The 18877-nt window shown below is 38.4% G+C and overlaps 1 protein-coding gene across 1 annotated transcript; it reads right to left on the reverse strand.

Moving 5' to 3' along the window:
- Positions 1-12983: 12983 nt before the first annotated feature.
- On the reverse strand, positions 12984-16506 carry LOC132695675 (uncharacterized). Its single transcript, XM_060660123.1, has 3 exons — positions 16155-16506; positions 15888-16112; positions 12984-15832 (listed from the first exon to the last, which is right to left on the reverse strand). The coding sequence occupies exons 1-3, from the start codon at positions 16504-16506 to the stop codon at positions 12984-12986; spliced, it is 3426 nt and encodes a 1141-aa protein (XP_060516106.1).
- Between the last annotated feature and the right edge of the window lie 2371 nt (positions 16507-18877).

Below are 18877 nucleotides of genomic sequence, written 5' to 3' on the forward strand. Positions count from 1 at the left end.
GAGTGATTATTCTCAACATTAGGAACATTCAATATCGTACATATGAACTTACAATTGCTACAGCACTTGGTTTGTGATGTACATTGGTCTGCTTTATGACTTCCACCGCATTGGGGACATGTATAGTTTTCTTGCCGGCCGTCTTTAGCTTTATGTCCATATTTACAACATTTAAAACATCTTAATACACTAACAAACTTATATACTGGAAAGAAATCCCAACCAAAAAGCAATTGTTTTTCATTAACTAAATAATTAAACGAATCCACCGATGTTTCTAGAATTACATTAAAATAATTCTTTCTTGGTGGTTTATATTTTTTAATGAATTTTACATCCAAACAGCTGTTTATATTTTTCACTCTGCTTACAAACATATCTATATCGGTCAAGTAGTAATCAAGAACACCAACAATAACAACTTTTGTTTTTTTTGCTATTGGGATTTTTATGTCGTATTCATTCGAGAGTACCTTTTTTGTGGCTTCTTGCAGTTTTATCACTGAAGTGTCAGAATCGCATTCAATTCGAATGCCGCGTAATTTTGTTCACGTTTATATCAAGTTGGTCGATTTTCGTGTCTTTACAATTTTTATTATTATTATTATTACAAAGAATAAAGTGCAGAGGAAAACCTATTATGCACATTGATAGTTTGTAACATAATACATATAATAAATATTTAGTAATTGCTGTGAAACAATACACTGTCCAAGCGACGTTTAAATTCAGACAAGTTCCGCGCACACACAACGTTCCAATAATCGAAAGTCCTGTTACTTATAAAATGCAGGCGATGTGAAGTCCTGAATTGTTTCTTCCTTTTTTTAAATGGATGACCACGTAGGCGTTCATCATTGCTTAAGACCACAAGGGGCACGTCAGATGGAAATTGGTCATGAGCAAACCTATACATTTGAATAAGATCCCCTCGCAGCCGACGCTGACTTAATGTTGGCAGACTCTTTCCAGAACATCACAGTCACGCAATAGCCATGGGTTCCAGACTGGGAAAGCAGATTCCAGGATGGGGCGAATGTAAGTGATGAAAAGCCTGCAAGCGATGCGAGGACTAGAATTTTTTAAAGTCTTTTTTAACAAAAATAACGCGCAGTTTGCTTTCTTTGCAATATTTGATCAAATGTGTTTAGCCTAAACTGCTAACTAAGATTATTTTCACGCAATACACCACAGACGTAAGCGCGCAGCTGACGTAGATATATAAGCGAGTATGAAACAGATCACTTAACTAAGTTTCAGCAATAAGAGCAACAGCACCGACATCCGCACGCGTTGACGGTAGCTAAAAATGTTTTTGCGAGTTATTTTTTGGTTACTACTTCACTCCATTTTTGGTTTTCGCAGGCTGGTTTCACACTTATTTGCTTTACAATAGCATCCACATAGTCCTTTGTTTGCTTCAATACATCATCACTCTTTTTTTCGATGCTGTTCAGTCGATAGTCTGGCGTTTGGAGGGACAAACACACAACATTCATCGCAAAACCAGAAGATATTTTTACAATCACTTACACTTTTGCTAATATTATCTTTCACTTTAACACATGACGTATGAAAGTGTTTTTCACAGAAACTATAGCATATTCCTTTACTATTAACAATGAAATTATCGGAACAAGTACCGCACGATCATACGCATTAAGGAACGAAATGTAGACTCGTGAATAAGGTTGAGTTAAGATACCTGTTTTAGTTATTTTTGGTTAGTTTCCATTGGCATATTAATTCAGGTACTGAAAGAAAATATTAAAAAAATTCTTTAAAAAATCTAACCAAAACTAAAAAAGAAATGTTATCAAAAAATGGCAACCTATAATGTCGAAAATAAATCGATAAGTCGGCGAACAAATATACCTATAGTCGAAAATTCGCACGGTCTTGAAAGTTCAGAGAGACACTCGAAACTTGAACTTCGAGTAATGAAATCTCGGAGCAATGAGTCAGGCCAGAAAAGGTCTGCTAAAGCGTTCGGGTAAATTTCAGCGGATTATCTCGAATCCTTGACATGGAACCTCTAAAAACTTTCAAGATCGACGAGTTTGTTTTGCCGTACGAACCCTAAAAATTATAGTAGGAGACAGCGTCCCTATTGCGCATTCTTTGTCGTTTATTGTCAAAGTTATACTATCTGAAATTTCCTTTCATTTGCCTGGTGTGTGGTTTCTCTTCAGCTGATCCTAACACAAAGCTCAGGCACTTCATCCTTTTTATTTTTGTGGAATTCCCTGACTGTCCTTTCCCCATCGCGGAGACAAATCAGAAACGGAATAACATTTTTGTTGATTTTTTACGCATTTTTTAATATTGGTTTGCTTAAACGAGATAATGTGTTCTAATCGTGATTATACATTATCAATTATTTTGTTGTTATTATACAATTGGTTATTTATTAGTTAAATTATATTATGGGGGTTAAAAATTGTAAAAATTATTTGGCTAACTGAACGTGACTCTGAGTTATTATTTTTAATATACATTGTGCTGGGAAGACATTTGTTTTTATGAATCCAGATGTTAATAAAAACAACCATGAACAACGAGCTATGACAACCATTTCACAAACGGAAGTGTCAAATATCAAATTGAACTGAACGCCACTGCGAGTGATTATTTTTAATATACATTATATTGGGAAGACATTTGTTTTTATAAATCTAGATGTTAATAAAAACAACCATGAACAACGAGCTGTGACAACAATTTCATAAACGGAAGTGTGAAATATCAAATTTATTATTGTTACAATAACATTTATAAAGGTTTATTTATAACGAAAAATCATAATACATAAAAAGGAAATTGTATTTGTTTCTTCGTATAATTAACTTGTTTTTTAAATTTGCTGTTGATTACCTTCATACAACATATTCTTGACATGCAACGTATCAGAAATCATGTATGTATTTTTAAATAAATACAACAAAATATTACAAGCAGAAGCAGAAGCAGATATCCCAACAGATTGGAAAACTCAAGTAATTCCACCAATTCTAAAACAAAATAAAGATCGGAATAACAGTATGGTCTGTTCATAGATATAAGAAAGTGACCAATTGCTTTTGAATGGGATTATCCAAGGGTGGTCATTAACATACAATGCCACAAGATTATTATCTAAAGTTTCGGAATTTAAATTCAGGTAAAATTGTGGTCCGTAATAGAAAATAATTTTATACCTTGGTATACTACTTAGTTTAAGTTTATTAGTAATCATTCTTATTTCGTGTGTAATACAGCGTATGTTGAATCGTGTGCGAATTATGCAAAATATGTGCGAGTCTAGTGTATCTCAGGAGGTGCTCCCGCCCAACACTATTCTATTTAGACGAAGGAAGTTATAAACAATGTTTATTTGACTCTCATTGAACGTGGTGCCAGCAAGCAAGCATCTTTAGAAGAAACGGCCACATTGACGAAAATTTCAACATCAACATCAACATTTCAGCGAGGAAAATAAGAAGCTATGCTGCAAATAATTGCAAATAATATAGAACAAATAATAATTAGAACAGGCGATGATAGCGATAGTGATACTGATATATTATATGAACAATTTTAAGTAATTTAAGTATGTAATAAAAATAATTTGTAATTTCATTTTAGATTTAAAAATAAATACATACATAGATAAATAAATATTGTTTAGTATCTTTCCTAACAAAACCCGAAATAATTAAATTCTAAGCAAAGTCCCGACCTGTTCCGCCATATTTCATTCTTACAGCTTGCCGGGGTCTTTCCTTAATTCGTATCAGTTAGTCACTTTCTTATATCTATGAACAGACTTTACCACCACTTTAGACCTAGAACGCTGGAGTCATGCACAGGAAAATTAATGGAAAGTGCAATTCAAAATACAATGAACCACATGTTGGAATCATGCCACAAATTCTCTAGCCTACAAAACGGTTTCAGGAAGGGACGAGGGCCATTAGAAAATTGTATATATTTAAGTACAGAAATACATAAAACATTTATAGCCAGTGAAAACGTGATCAGCGTTTGATAATATAAGCATAATGAGCATAATCAAATACATTAAAAATTTACTAGAAAACGGAAGAGTGCTAATCAAATCACCGACAACAGGAAAATCTACGGAATTTAGATACACGAGCAGAAGTTTAACACAGGCGTCCACATTGAGTCTCTTATTGTTTAATATATATGTGGCGCCGTTACTACGGCTAAGTACTGAAGATAAAAAAGTGTAGCATTTGCCGATGATATACTAATATTTTTGAGAAGAAACAATATACCAGTTATGACTAGAAATATAACGAACAAATTAAATAGAGTGGTGAAGACGTGACTAAATTACCACGAGCTTACAATATCAAATGACAAAATCAAAGCAATGATTTTTGCAAAGGGGAGATTATATAACCCACTAAACCCAATCACTATTAATAATGAAGCTATTGTATGGGTAAAAGAGTATTAGTATTTGGCAATAGGCAACTCAAATAGACAGCTCACGTGGATCACTGCACAACAAACGCCCAAAGAGGAGTGAATTTTATGAGAAGCCTTACCAGGTTTTGATGTTGTGAAAAACCAAAAATACCATTATTGATACGAGGGAGGCGCCAAAATTTCCCAGCCTGAATATGAAAGAAACAAAGTAGAGTAACAATTTTTTATTATTTTTCAATATAAACCCCCTTAACTTCAATACACTTATTACATCTCTTTATTAACAACTCAATCCCTTTAAATAAATATTCTTTTGGCTTGTCTGCAAAATGAGCTAAAACAGCCTCTTTAACTCACATATCTGGACTATAGGCAGGATGATCTATCTATTGGAACCCACACTCTAAAACGGAAGCTTGTGCAACACCAGCAGTATGGACCGGTGCATTATCGTGCAAAAGACGCACTCCTCTGGTCAGCCTTCCTCGACGTTTTACACGTATACAGTCTCTCAATTTATGTAATAATGTGGCGTAATATTTACCATTGACAGTGGTATTAGTTTCTTTAAAATCTATCAAAAGAATTCCTTCACAATCCCAAAAGATCGTTGCCATCACCTTTTTTGTTGACTGGCAGACTCTGAATTTTCTTGTGTGAAGTGTGAAGTGATTCACCCTTACGACGCCACTCCATTGATTCTTTTTTCGATAGAGGGTCATAATAGAGAACCATAATTTCATCTCCCGTCGCAATAGTTTCTATCAAAAAAGTCCGCGTACATTCGACACGGCGTTGTTTTTGAATAGCCGAAAGGTTTTTAAGAACCCATCTTACATTAACGTTATGCATACCTAAATGATCATGCAGAATTCGACGAACACTTATATCAGAAAGCTTCATAATTTCTGAGGTTTCCTTGACCTTTAAACGTCGATCATTCAATACCACCTCTTCCACAATCGCAACAATATCTTCCGTTATGACCTCCACTGGTCGACCAGTTCTTGAATCATCTTCAAGGGACTCCCACCCCATTCGAAAACGGTTTGCCCATTCTTTCACTACAGAATACGAAGAAGAACTTTGGCAGTACACACCATTCAACCTTTCTTTAGTAATTTTAGGTGCTCACCCTTCTTTTGTCAAAAACTGCATGACTGCTCTATATTCAATTTGCGTTATTTGCAACATTTTTTCGGACAAGTCTTGCTACTTTAGAAAATCGATGAAATCGAACTTTTCGAAAGTATCTGCGCTCTTCTAAAAATTTTATATCTCGGTAACGGTAAGTCCTACGGGATCGCCGTTGGTACAGAAATGATCACCATCGAAAAAAAATTTTTTTTGTCTGTTTGTCCGTTCTCCGTTCTCCTTTCTCGTCTTTTAGTTTTGCAAAGGTCTACAAAAAACATCATTTTTCAAAAACTGTTTACGAGACCAAAAAAATTCTTGAACCAGAAGAAGCAGAAGATAGGGCTCTGTAAACTTTTATTCGCGACAATTTTTCAACAATCTACAGGGTGCACCGCAAATTAAAAAAAAAAACTGAAAAATGGGTCCCCCTATTATTGAAAATTGGCAATAATTTCAAATCTGTGTTTTAGATGTCAGTTTCTTTTAAATGACGATATAGCCCATATAGACAGCTTAAACTTTTGTTTTTAAGTATTGTACAGGCGATATTCCGTGCAATATTAAAAAACATAATAAGTACTCCAAATTTACAGCTACCGACTTCAGACTTGGGAGAGAAGTAGAAGTCTGGACCCGCATTTAGACTCTTTAAATTGGGAGCAATAAAATAACGCGAAGTATTTTTTTTAATTTTTGAATTTTTTTTTCCTCCAAATCCATTCATCCATTCGGAAGAATTTTACATCCGTAATACGTGGAAGGCCCGGCGCTATAACTTTTGTTTTACGCATTTTTTCCATTATGTACAAGGTGCTTTAGTTATAGACAAAAATCTAAAAGACCCTGAAAATTGTTCTTTTAGAGAGTAAATTATTAACCGTAAATCAAAATTCGTACAATCAATACCTAATCAATTCAAACAGTATTATAGGCCGTATCAAGGGGTACAATTTTTGTATTTACGGGTTTCGTCTATCACATACGCTGTTCGAGATATTTGAAATAATCCAAATGAAAATCACTATTTCTCGCCCTCAATCTAGACGCGATGACGTCATTTAATATTACCACGTATTGCCTGGTTTCAGAATACAATTAGTTTTTTGAAAACCATTTACTCCATTGGAAAAATTCGGATACCAGGAAACTAAGGAGATCCAGGGCTATATCCTCTATTTCGAGCATTGTTGGAATTATATACAGGGTACGTCGTTTGTGGGAAAAAATTCTAATAGATCCTAGAAATTTTGTGGGTGAATTATTGGCGATACATGAAAAACTTTTTAAGATGTGATAATTTGATATGAACAGTATCGTAAACTGTGTCGAGAGAGAGTTTAAGGTTTCGTCTATAATGCAGGGGTCGCAAGATATTTGAAAAAATATAATTTTAAATTGCAATTACCAGTACAAATTTTAATATTTAGCGAAGTGTGTCGTAACTTTGAAGTTCGACGAGATGTGAAGGACACTTTATACAGGGTGCAGTCACAAGCAAATTACATCGATTTTGCGAAAGTTCCATAGTGGTCCGCAGGAGCACGATAGCAAAACATTGCGTCCCTCTAGGACAAGAATCCGCGAAGCGCCTTCTTTTTAAAATAAAAAGGTGATTCGCGCTATTTGCTACGATCTTGGCGCACTCACTGACAATTTTTCGAAAGCAATCTTCTTTAAAATGCTGTCAATAAAAAACTATTTGACGCAAGACTTCAATTTTTTTTTCGCAGATAGATACTGTAACTGCATCCATGCATCAGTGAAACTGGAGGTCAACTCTTGTGGATTAGGAATATTTTGCAAGCATCACACAACAAACATATCGAGCAAGCTTCAATTATACACCGATCTGCTGAGCAGAAATATTCGCTATAAGGGAAGCAGTAAAAAGTCTATCAAACACTTCAAATAAATGGTATTTTCGGTGATTACATAACGTTAAACATACGTCGTGAAATTATATCCAATAGGAATAAGTGCGATATCAGGCTAGTGTGGACATACGGGAATAGAGAGCAACGATATAGCCGACAGACTACGAAGGTAGATTAGAACAAAACGATTTCTCGATTCATAATTCACATAAAAAACGATCTGTTGAACGAATGGTTAAACATGTACCACAACTGGCTGCAAAACAAAGGTAAGTAGTACTATTAGAGAATCCAGCCAACTCCACAAAAAATGGCATAGTTTGTTAACATACCATATAAAGACAAAGCGCTATCACCGCGATAATAAGAATGCGAACAAACCATTGCTGTATATCCTTAATAAAATCGGAATGAAGGCACCACCTAACTGCGACAGTGCATATGAAACTGGAGACTTGAACCATGTCATATTAGATTGCGCTATGAGAGAAAGACAAGAATTATATCACGAATTAAGAAAAACACCAGGACCTATCAACATAGAACATATGTTAACAAATCCAACATCTAAGCATATGAAAAGTATAAGAAAATACGTAACAGAAGATAGTAAGTCACCATAACAAATCCATATTTGCTACCAATGCGTGTATTCTTCATTCATCAAAGTTTCATACAGATAAGTTATTGAGTTTCATCAAACCAGATTTTAATGAATTTTGTAGGGATGCTGACATCGTGGTTATATTTAAACCTGTAAGTACCTACCAGAATTTTCTACTAAATATTTGTTTCAGTAAGACTTTTTTTTTTTACTCTTTACTTAGCAGGCACTCAAATGATTCCTTAATGATAAGCTTATACCTTTAGTACCTATTTACTTTATATAAACACATGGAAAATTAAAAATAGCTGTACAGGCCTGACCTACGGACACTTCGTATTTTATCAGTCTATATATATCATTGTTGAACGGAGTTTAACATACTTGATATTTACATGCCTAACCGTGACAAAAGTGGCAAGCGCAATAATGTTTTTAAATTTTTCGTGTAACGTATCGTCGGGCATCCGCAATTTGAGGGCAAGGATAACTGTAAACAAGCAGTGCAATTTCTTGGAAAGCAAACAACGGTAATTAATCATTTATTATTCAGGAAGGTTGTCACTGCAAATTACTATTAACTTGCTTTATCATACTGACGGGGTGCACAAATTTGTTTGACTACCGCTTTTATATTACGTAATTAAAAAACAACAACGGCGTGCCACACCCCGTTTCATTAATATCTATCTTCCCTTTCGTCGGCGCTAGAGAACAGCTATTAGCGTTTGGTCGAATGAAATATCGCGTTGGCATTTCTTGCGCGGCGCTGCGAATTGAACGCAGTTTTAACGCTGTCCATAAGTGCATGTCCACAGACGAATTATTAAGACGTGGCGACCATAAAATCTATTTAAAATAATTAATTAACTGATTCTTGTTCATTTTCTTGTGTGGCTGACAAGTGAAAATATATGGAACTATGTCAATCAAAACGAACTACAGACAATCATGAAGCCTACTTGGTTCGAAGCCTAGTTGGTTCATTTCCAACTGAGAGGGAACAATAGGTTGTTTATAACAATAAAACCTAGAGTATATTAGCTGTGAGAGGGGTAGTGCAGGGCTCAGTATGGGACCTACTCTCTTTCTCATATATATCAACGACCTTCCTGAAGCTCTTTTGAATGGTTGGCTGGCGTTGTCTGCGGACGACACTACTTTCTTAATAAATAAAACTTAAAAAATCTTTCCGAAGCACTTGCCTGAAGATAACTATGAATTAACAATATCGAAGGATGGGTTTACAAAAAAAAGCTTAACCCTTAACAAAGGGAAAAGAGTAAATAATGGACCAAGTGCAAAATTCTTGGGAATTCATTTAGACCCTAAGCAAAATTGGTGTCACCACACAGAACAAGTGGCTAAAAAATCTCAAGTAACATTTTTCTAATACGTAGCCCAGTCTTTGGCCTACAACGTAAGGCAATTAGAGTAATCACAAACCTCAAATACAGAGAGGATGTTAGATCTAAACTTTCGGATCTTAAAATTCTTACAATGTCAAGCGCTTAAGTGTCTAGTTTACGCTTACGAGAATCAACCAGGTCTTTTACATGTTGACCCCTACAAAACACGGAATACTAACAACCTCAGAACTGATTTCTTCTTTCTTAATGCTAGGAAGCTAGGTTCAATTTACTACTACATCCATTTTTTAATATACTTAAGCCCGAGACAAAACAATAAAGAGCTTCAAAAAATTAGTCAAATATTTTTTAATAAACAATAATTTTACAGCTTGGATGAGTTTATCTTTTTTCAAAATATCACTAACTAGTTCGATGAATGCACCTCCTTACACTTTTCGCTTTCAGTGATGAGTTTCTGTGATAATCTTCGTTCAGCTTTAATGTATGTCCAGATGGCCACAGAGCGCTTAATGTGCTATGTTTTATGAATTATGCTTTATGTGCATATTGCAAAAATATTATTCCATGTTATATTTCATTGCCATGACTGATTGTATACATCTTTTATGTTTGTAACAGGCTAGTAAATGAAATGAAATGAAATGCTCTCATTCTTCCATGGTATGGATAATGCCAACTACGAATCAAGAAGATCGCAAAAAATTCCCATGCCTTGTTGGAAAGAAGATGACATCATTGGGTTCCTATTAATCACAAACAATTTTAGAATAAGATGTTAAAAAAAGAGCTATGGGAAATTTGTTGTCGACGAAATCACCTATGGCAAAAACCAAAAGAACAGGCATACACTTTCCTTTAGGTTTCATAGAAGGCTCAGAATCGGTTTCAAATTTATTTTTGTCTAGTATTGATTCGCATTAGCCCATTTTCGGTGAAGTATAGCGACTGATTCGCGGTCGGGAAGTAACGGAACTGTGAAAAATCTTCGGTTCGCTGCCCTCTTTCGAAAAACTCCGTCTCCGAATTCGCGAGCAGCGGCAAGGTCTTGTCTCGATTTATTTTTTAAATCATCGCCAAAAACAAACAATCGCGTTTCTAAAACAAGCGATCCGGCTCTTTATTGATTTTAAAAATAAATGTTTCGTTTTTGCGACGACGAACAACGGGGCAACAACAAGCAAACAAAAGAGGAATATTGCCGAGGAAAACTCGGAAAGGAGAGTTATCGGAATCCACCTCTCCCGGTAGGCGGCTGCTATAGAATTCATTAGGTAATGGCAAAACAAACAAACGGTTCGTGTAATTGATCTTGGAAATCTGAAACGACCGGTCCGCCCAATCCGAAAATACACTCTCCCCATTTTTGCCCTCGCCGCCGCGTGAGGCTCAAAAATTACCCCGGCAAAAACATTTTCGCGTTCGGCTCGACCGCCGCACTCTGGTTTGTTGTTACGTATGCGGCCCAAACCTTTATTTTAATGTACTAGTCAAAACTGAGAAAGTATCATGAGATTGAAAAAAAACAGTTTTATACCTATTTCTAAACGATTGAATATATTATTATATGTATTATTATTATTAGTAATATTTGTTGTTTGGAATTTAAAAGTTTATTTTATTTACCGATACATATACTTATTTTTTTCTTTAGTATATTTAACGGATATGGAAATGGTATATTATGCAACAAGTGCGGTACACGGCATTTGACTCGCGAGTTTATTTGGCACGAGCGGAGCCCAGTGGACGAGTTACTTAACAAATTTACCAAATGTCACAATTTAACAAATTAAAAATAATAACAGATTATCCGATTACTACATTTCGTACCTACTAGTTGCCATTAAACCTATTCGTTTATCGTTCCGATCGGTTTTGCTATTGTTGCCTTTTTTAGCTGTATATGTTAGACAGAGAAGGATTTATTATTAGATATGTCATATAAAGAACGGAACAAACACAATTTATCGTTAAGAAGTATATTTAAAGAAAAAGACAGTAATTGGAAAAAAAATCATCTACAGAGGATTAAATTTTTAAGATCGTATAGGCAAGAAAAACCAAGCCCTAAACTTCAATTTTGTTTTGTTTGTACTGATGAGACATGGAAATTTGAAAATCGTACAATTGGTCTTGGCAAGATATTAATATTTAAAAACTGTAAAAACCACTAAAGTTCATGCGAACGATATGTCACATTTTTGTGGGAAACTTAACTTACATATGTCACTTTACTTACCGACTAGTCCCCTAGATTTTAATTGTAGCTTATAGCACGTATTTAAATTGTCTAATATATTGCATAAAATTTTTCTGTGTATTAGTTTTTGGGCATAAAGATATCCATAACTTCACAAGAGAACAGCCTAGAAGAAACGAGCGGTCAATTATAGATTACATACCAGTGGGAAGAAAAAACAGAGGTAAAATAAATGATGTTGCAGTAAAGCGGGGGTTCGAAATAAGCAGTGACCATTACCTACTTGTTGCAAAAATGGGAACTCAGAGAGATGCAAAGCGTCATCAAGAAAGTAAAGCAATATACATATATATATATATATATATATATATATATATATATATATATATATATATATATATATATATATATATATTCTCACGTATTGATTCACGGATGGAAAAATGTGATGACACTATACTCCGGGATATCATCCGTTCAATCGTTGAACTCCGACTGGAATCCTGCAGAAGTTTCGCCAAAATCTCACTTGGCATCTTCAATGCTCGCGCTCCGAAAACACCCAGTGTTCGAAGTGTTTTCGGAGCGCGAGCATTGAAGATGCCAAGTGAGATTTTGGCGAAACGTCTGCAGGATTCCAGTCGGATGCAGGATTCCAGTCGGAGTTCAACGAGCGAACGGATGATATCCCGGAGTATAGTGTCATCATATATATATATATATATATATATATATATATATATATATATATATATATATATATATATATATATATATATATATATATATATATATATATATATATATATATATATATATATATATATATATATATATATATATATATATATATATATATATATATATATATATATATATATGTAAAGGGTTGGGGGAAGGTGGTTGTAAATCACCCTCAAAATTTAAACGAGAAAGAGCGGCAAGAAAACGGTAGGACATACAACACCCGAAACGGTTAATCACCCACCTTGATGGTTTCCCGCGTCGTCGTCTGCCCGGCCGGGTCTTCTTAGGGGTATTTTCTTGAGGGTTGGGGGTGGTAAGGACCACAACACAGCGCGGGGTTCTCGCGAACCGGTCACAAAAGAGAGCTTGTTTTTTCGTGGTTCGCACTACGGACGCTCACGCAAGTCTGTCTTTTCGCGCGGCTTAACCAAGGTTGGGTATGGTGGGGGTGTTGTATACACAGCGCGAAAATAAAAAGTTAACCCAAAACAAAAAAATTATGAAGTTACCGAAAAATGTTATTCAACCCTTAACATTCCGGCCTCCCAAAAATACCCAATTTTTCCCATAAACTTATCCTATACTATATACACGGTTGCCCCTTGAACAGGTTAACAGTTAGGGACAAAAGATAATTTGACCAAAGGTCGATCGAAAGTGCCTTTGGCCGTGTGCACTTGCACAACGCGAATTTCCTTGTCGGAACTGGGGTACAAGCGCGTGATGCGGCCCAGAAGCCACTTTAACGGGGGGAGGTTCTCGTCTTTAATTAAAACCAACTGACCAACTTTCGGGGGGTTAGTCGTGGTGTTCCACTTGTGCCGTTGCTGCAGCTGGTGGAGGTATTCCCGATGCCATCTGTCCCAGAAGTGCTGATGCAACTGCTGCACGAGCTGCCAACGAGTGAGTCTGTTAGTGTTCAGATTAGCTAAAGGGTCGTCGGGAGGGGCAGATAGGGGCTCCAGGGTCAGAAAATGCCCAGGAGTAAGGCTATGCAAATCGTTTGGGTTGGAACTCAAACTACATAATGGGCGGGAATTCAGTATGGATTCCACCTGAGTTAACACTGTCGACATTTCCTCGAAAGTCAGGATTTGAGCGCCTATCACACGAAACAAATGGGTCTTTACCGACTTGACGCCGGCCTCCCAAAGACCTCCAAAGTGAGGACTGGAGGGTGGGTTGAAGTGCCAGCGCACCTCACACTGGTCGGCGGACTGCTGGCAATACTGTACCAACAACCGGTTAGCACCGACAAAATTTCTACCCTGATCACTATACATGTCAGTGCAACGCCCGCGGCGAGCGACAAAGCGCCGAAAAGCGGCCAAGAATGCGTCTGAGCTGAGTTCAGAAGCCAATTCCAAATGGATGGCTTTGGTAGCCATGCAAACGAATAGGCAAATGTAAGCCTTCTGAGTCTTAGCGCCGCGCCTTCGCGCCAGGGTAATGGAAATTGGACCGGCGAAATCGACACCGGTATGCGCGAATGGCTTGACCTGCGATACACGAACGGGGGGTAAATCAGCCATGAATGGCTGTACACAAGAAGGTTGGACACGGAAGCATCGGTAACACTGCGATAGGGTGTGACGAATTGCTCTGCGGGCGGACAAAATCCAGAATTGTTGTGAAATCTGGTACAACAATGATTGGGGGCCCGGGTGGCAATTTTCCTTATGGAACTTTTCGATCACGAGTTCGGTAAAGCGATGGTCTCGAGGTAGTAGAAGAGGATGTTTTGCGTCGAAAGACAACGCAGAACCTCGGAGTCTGCCACCGACTCGAATGAGACCGTGCTCGTCGATAAAGGGCGCTAGGGAGCGTAAAGGTTTGGCGCACAGTTTACCGTTTCGAAGACACTTCAGCAAACCAGCGAACACCTCACGTTGGACGTATCCTGTCAGCAACGTGCGGGCGTGGTACCTGTCCGCAAAAGACAAATTATCAAGCGCTCGCTTGGGAACGGGGGTACGACAATTATTTAGAAACCTACAACAATAAGCCAGGATCCTCTCAATTTTTCGTAACGACGAGAAACGGGTTAACAGTTCTCCAAGCGCGTCAACTAAAGTCAACACTGGTTTACGTTCCAGTTCCAGATCATCTCCGGAGGTGAAGTCGGAGGTGGGCCACTCTTCCACCGGAAGACGCAACCAAGGGGGACCACAGAACCAAGAGGGGTGGATTAATATTTTCTCGGGGAAAAGCCCTCGGGATGCGCAATCAGCAGGGTTGGATGAACCGGCGACGTGATGCCAGGAACTGGGGGAAATGATGTCCTGAATGAGGGACACGCGATTGGCCACAAAAGTTTTCCATCTGTGGGGGGAGGACTTTATCCAAGACAACGCAATTTTGGAGTCACTCCAGGCGAATACTCTCGTGATAGTCAACTCAGAGGCTATAGTGGATCGGACGAAATCTACGAGTTGGGCGAGCAGCAACGCTGAGCACAACTCCAGACGGGGGATCGACACTCGCTTCAAAGGCGCTACCCGATTCTTTGCACACAGAAGGGTGACAGAGATATGGCCCTCTCTGACGCTTCGCAGATACACGGCTGCACCGTATCCGCGCTCCGAAGCGTCACAAAATCCGTGCGTCTCCACCTGGACGCCATTGCTAGGCAGTACCCGACGAGGGATTGTCAGCCCAGAAAGACTGTCCAGCTGAGACGAAAACGAACTCCAATCTTCGAATATGTCGCGGGGGGGAGGTGCATCCCAATCGACGCCTTGGGACCAAAGCCTCTGTAGGAGAATTTTGGCAGTCAACACGACCGGGGATAAAAAACCTAGGGGATCGTATATTTGGGCTACTTGCGACAAAATATTCCTTTTTGTGCACGTCCTATCCGTTACTTGGATGCGGTAGGAGAACACATCCCGTAAGGGACACCACTGCAATCCCAACACCTTTAAACTGGGATTGTCGTCTCCGCATAGGGAAACGGGTTGATGATGTGAAGCGGGGAGTGAACTCAATAACTCGGGGGAGTTGCTCGCCCATTTGCGCAACTCGAAACCACCCAGCTTTAGCAGCGATACTAATTGATCCCTCAAGTCACGGGCTTCCTCCAACGAGTCTGTTCCTCCGATAATGTCGTCGATGTAGGTTTGGCAATCTAGGAGACGGGCTGCTAACGGGTAACGCGCTCCTTCGTCCCTAGCAAGCTGACGCAACACGCGAATAGCCAGGTATGGGCTACAACTTAGTCCATAGACCACCGTTGACAAGACGTACTCTCGCACTGCTTCGCGGGGATCAAAACGCCACAGAATCCGCTGGAAGAGGTGGTCGGCGTCACTCACTAGGATTTGACGATACATCTGACGAATATCGGTGGTGAAAACCACACAGTACAGTCGAAAGATGAGCAAAATGGCTCCAATGTCGGGTTGGAGCTTGGAACCCGTAAATAGAAGATCGTTCAGAGACCGTCCGTTGGAAGTTTTGGCTGAAGCATCAAACACAACACGCAATTTAAGGGGTTCGCTATGTGGCTTCCAGACGGCGTGATGAGGAATGTAGTAGTAGGGGAGAGGGGGGCAGGTCGCTAACGAGTGCCATGTGACCTTGTTCCCAATAATCTCTCAAGAACTCGTTGTAGGCTAATCGCAAAGTTGGGTTCTTGGCCAAACGCGCCTCTAACAACTGGAATCGCCTAAGGGCTTGAGGGTAAGATTCACCAAGTGAAGGGTGTTTATCCTTAAAGGGTAAGGATACGACGTATCTACCTGAAGGGGCACGGGAATGGGTAGAGAGAAAGACCTCCTCACACAATTTGTCTTCAGGAGACATAAAGGTCTTTGAAGGGACGGACTCAAGTTCCCAAAATCTCTTCAAAGAAACATCAACAGCAGTACTCACAGTGGTACAAAAACTAAAGGGAGAAGGTGGTTCTAAAGAATTCACTTTTCCTAGGACAACCCATCCAAAGATGGTCCGAAAAGCGCATGGGCCGCCGTTCTGTCCCTTTCTAAATCCAGGCAAACAAATATCTCCGTAAACCTCTGCCCCTAAAAGCACGTCTATTTCGTTGGGTTCACAGAAGTGAGGATCAGCCAAGGGTAGGGACCTGGTTGCCGGAAGCAGGGGGAGCTTCATTCGACGGGCAGGGGGTAGTAGCATTTTCAAAATGCACTAAAGTATGGTGGCGCTTGCCACATACACGACAATTAATCTTGGAGGGGCATCTTCCAACACCATGGGATCGCGCGAAGCAATTAAAGCACAAACGATGTTGGTTGATGAACACATGCCTTTGAGGGGGCTCAAGAGATAGGAAGGAATCACACTCTGTCAGAGGATGGTAGTCCATAGGGCAGTATAAACACTTACTGGTGCAACTCACATCAGCACTCGGAGGGGTAGACGTCGCTATCATAGATGTGGGTCTACGTGTATCGGTTGAAACTCACTTCGAAACCTCAAGCCTCTTGGTAGGGGTAATACCTTTTGAGGTAACTAAAGAGTTTTCTAAAGCTTTACAATTCTGTTCCAAAAAATCACATAAATCTTGAAAAGTTGGGATATCTTTATCACAAAATTTGAGTTCGAACCTCGTCTTGAGAGTCGAGTCGAGTTTCTCTAAGAGCAAATTGAATTTTGTAAAATCCCACAAGTCGATATCGAATTTATCGATAGCTGCAAGATTCTCTGAAAATGTTGAAAGCAATCTCCTCAGTTCAACAACCGAGTCACTCTTCATAGTCGGAGCCCGAAAGATCGACAGCCAATAATCGGTTAACAACAGTCGATCGTTTTGATAACGCTTCACGAGGGCATTGTAAGCTATACTATAATTGGCATCCTTAATTGGCAAATTCTTCACGACACTGAGAGCATCCTTTTCCAAATAAGACACTAAAAATTGAAATTTTTCAATGTTTGAAAGGGAAGAATTATTATGGATCAACGTGTTAAACATATCAAAAAATGTAGGCCAATTTTTCAATTCGCCATCAAATTTCGGAATGATAATACGGGGGAGTCGGAGATTACTATTTCTTTGCGACTCTCGACCAACTACAGATGGTACCGGAGAGCCTGCCTTAGGTTCCACTTTCTCAAATAATCGCTTGGCAATAGATCGAATTGAATAATGCAACTGATCAAAGTGATCTTGAACCGCAAACTGTCGATCTCTTTCCGCTAAGGAGATTACTTCCAATTGCAAGGACTCAAAAGTGCTAACTAAACTCGGCAAATCCTCCACCATGCACTGGAATTTGCATAAAATTTCATCATCATCGGGTTCAACGCGAGCTTTCTGACCCGCTAACAATATATCGTTAAAGCGTCTAAGTGTTAAATCCCGCTTAGCAATAAATTTATCTATTTCCGACATTGTAAATCGTTTTGTAAACAAATGCACACCTAAGTCTCGAAACAAAGTACCCACGTAAATTAAAAGGAAGAAGAATTTGAGCACGCAGAAAATATGCTTAGAACGAATCAAATAAAAAGACGGCGGCAATTCGAAACGACGGTAAACACTTTTTATGAAACCGCTTTTTGCGCTCCAAACTTTACACGTTTTTTGCTAACCTGTTCACGATAGCGAACATGTATTTAACATTACTAAAGTTTGTGAATGACTATAAAAATCCAAAAGACTGATTCTGATTTGGGGAGAAGGACCAATATGTAAAGGGTTGGGGGAAGGTGGTTGTAAATCACCCTCAAAATTTAAACGAGAAAGAGCGGCAAGAAAACGGTAGGACATACAACACCCGAAACGGTTAATCACCCACCTTGATGGTTTCCCGCGTCGTCGTCTGCCCGGCCGGGTCTTCTTAGGGGTATTTTCTTGAGGGTTGGGGGTGGTAAGGACCACAACACAGCGCGGGGTTCTCGCGAACCGGTCACAAAAGAGCGCAAAAATAAAAAGTTAACCCAAAACAAAAAAATTATGAAGTTATCGAATTATCGAAAAATGTTATTCAACCCTTAACAATATATATATATATATATATATATATATATATATATATATATATATATATATATATATATATATATATATATATATATATATATATATATATATATATAGATTATATTATATTATTATTATTATATTATAGATATTCGTGACAGGTAGAGACTTCAGTGACGGCGAGGATTGGTTGATTTTTTAGAGATCTATGGATTCTTGCATTTTTGATTAGTAGAAGAATTGACTACATGCGAAAATTTTAGTTTGTTCTAATAATAATTGATGTCCGGTTTTACGATTATGTTCGGAAACTACTGATGAGTCGTCATAGTCTTTAGATCCTTTCATTTTCATTAACCCTGTTGATATTTTTCGCTCTGTTTCTCTAGTTCCGCATATGAAGTGAAAACTGTAAACTCGTGGTGTCTCACACAGAATTTTGTCTTTGACGCATCGAAGCTGTTTAGAGATTTTTTAGACAAGTGTTAAATCTGTACTGAAATGTTCAGTAGCAAACGCGGAGTTGCTTTCGGAATCATTAACTTTAAGAGGTTCCATATT

The sequence above is a fragment of the Cylas formicarius genome, unplaced genomic scaffold (assembly GCF_029955315.1).
Source record: "Cylas formicarius isolate icCylForm1 unplaced genomic scaffold, icCylForm1.1 PGA_scaffold_10__41_contigs__length_53128322, whole genome shotgun sequence".
NCBI lineage: Eukaryota > Metazoa > Arthropoda > Insecta > Coleoptera > Brentidae > Cylas > Cylas formicarius.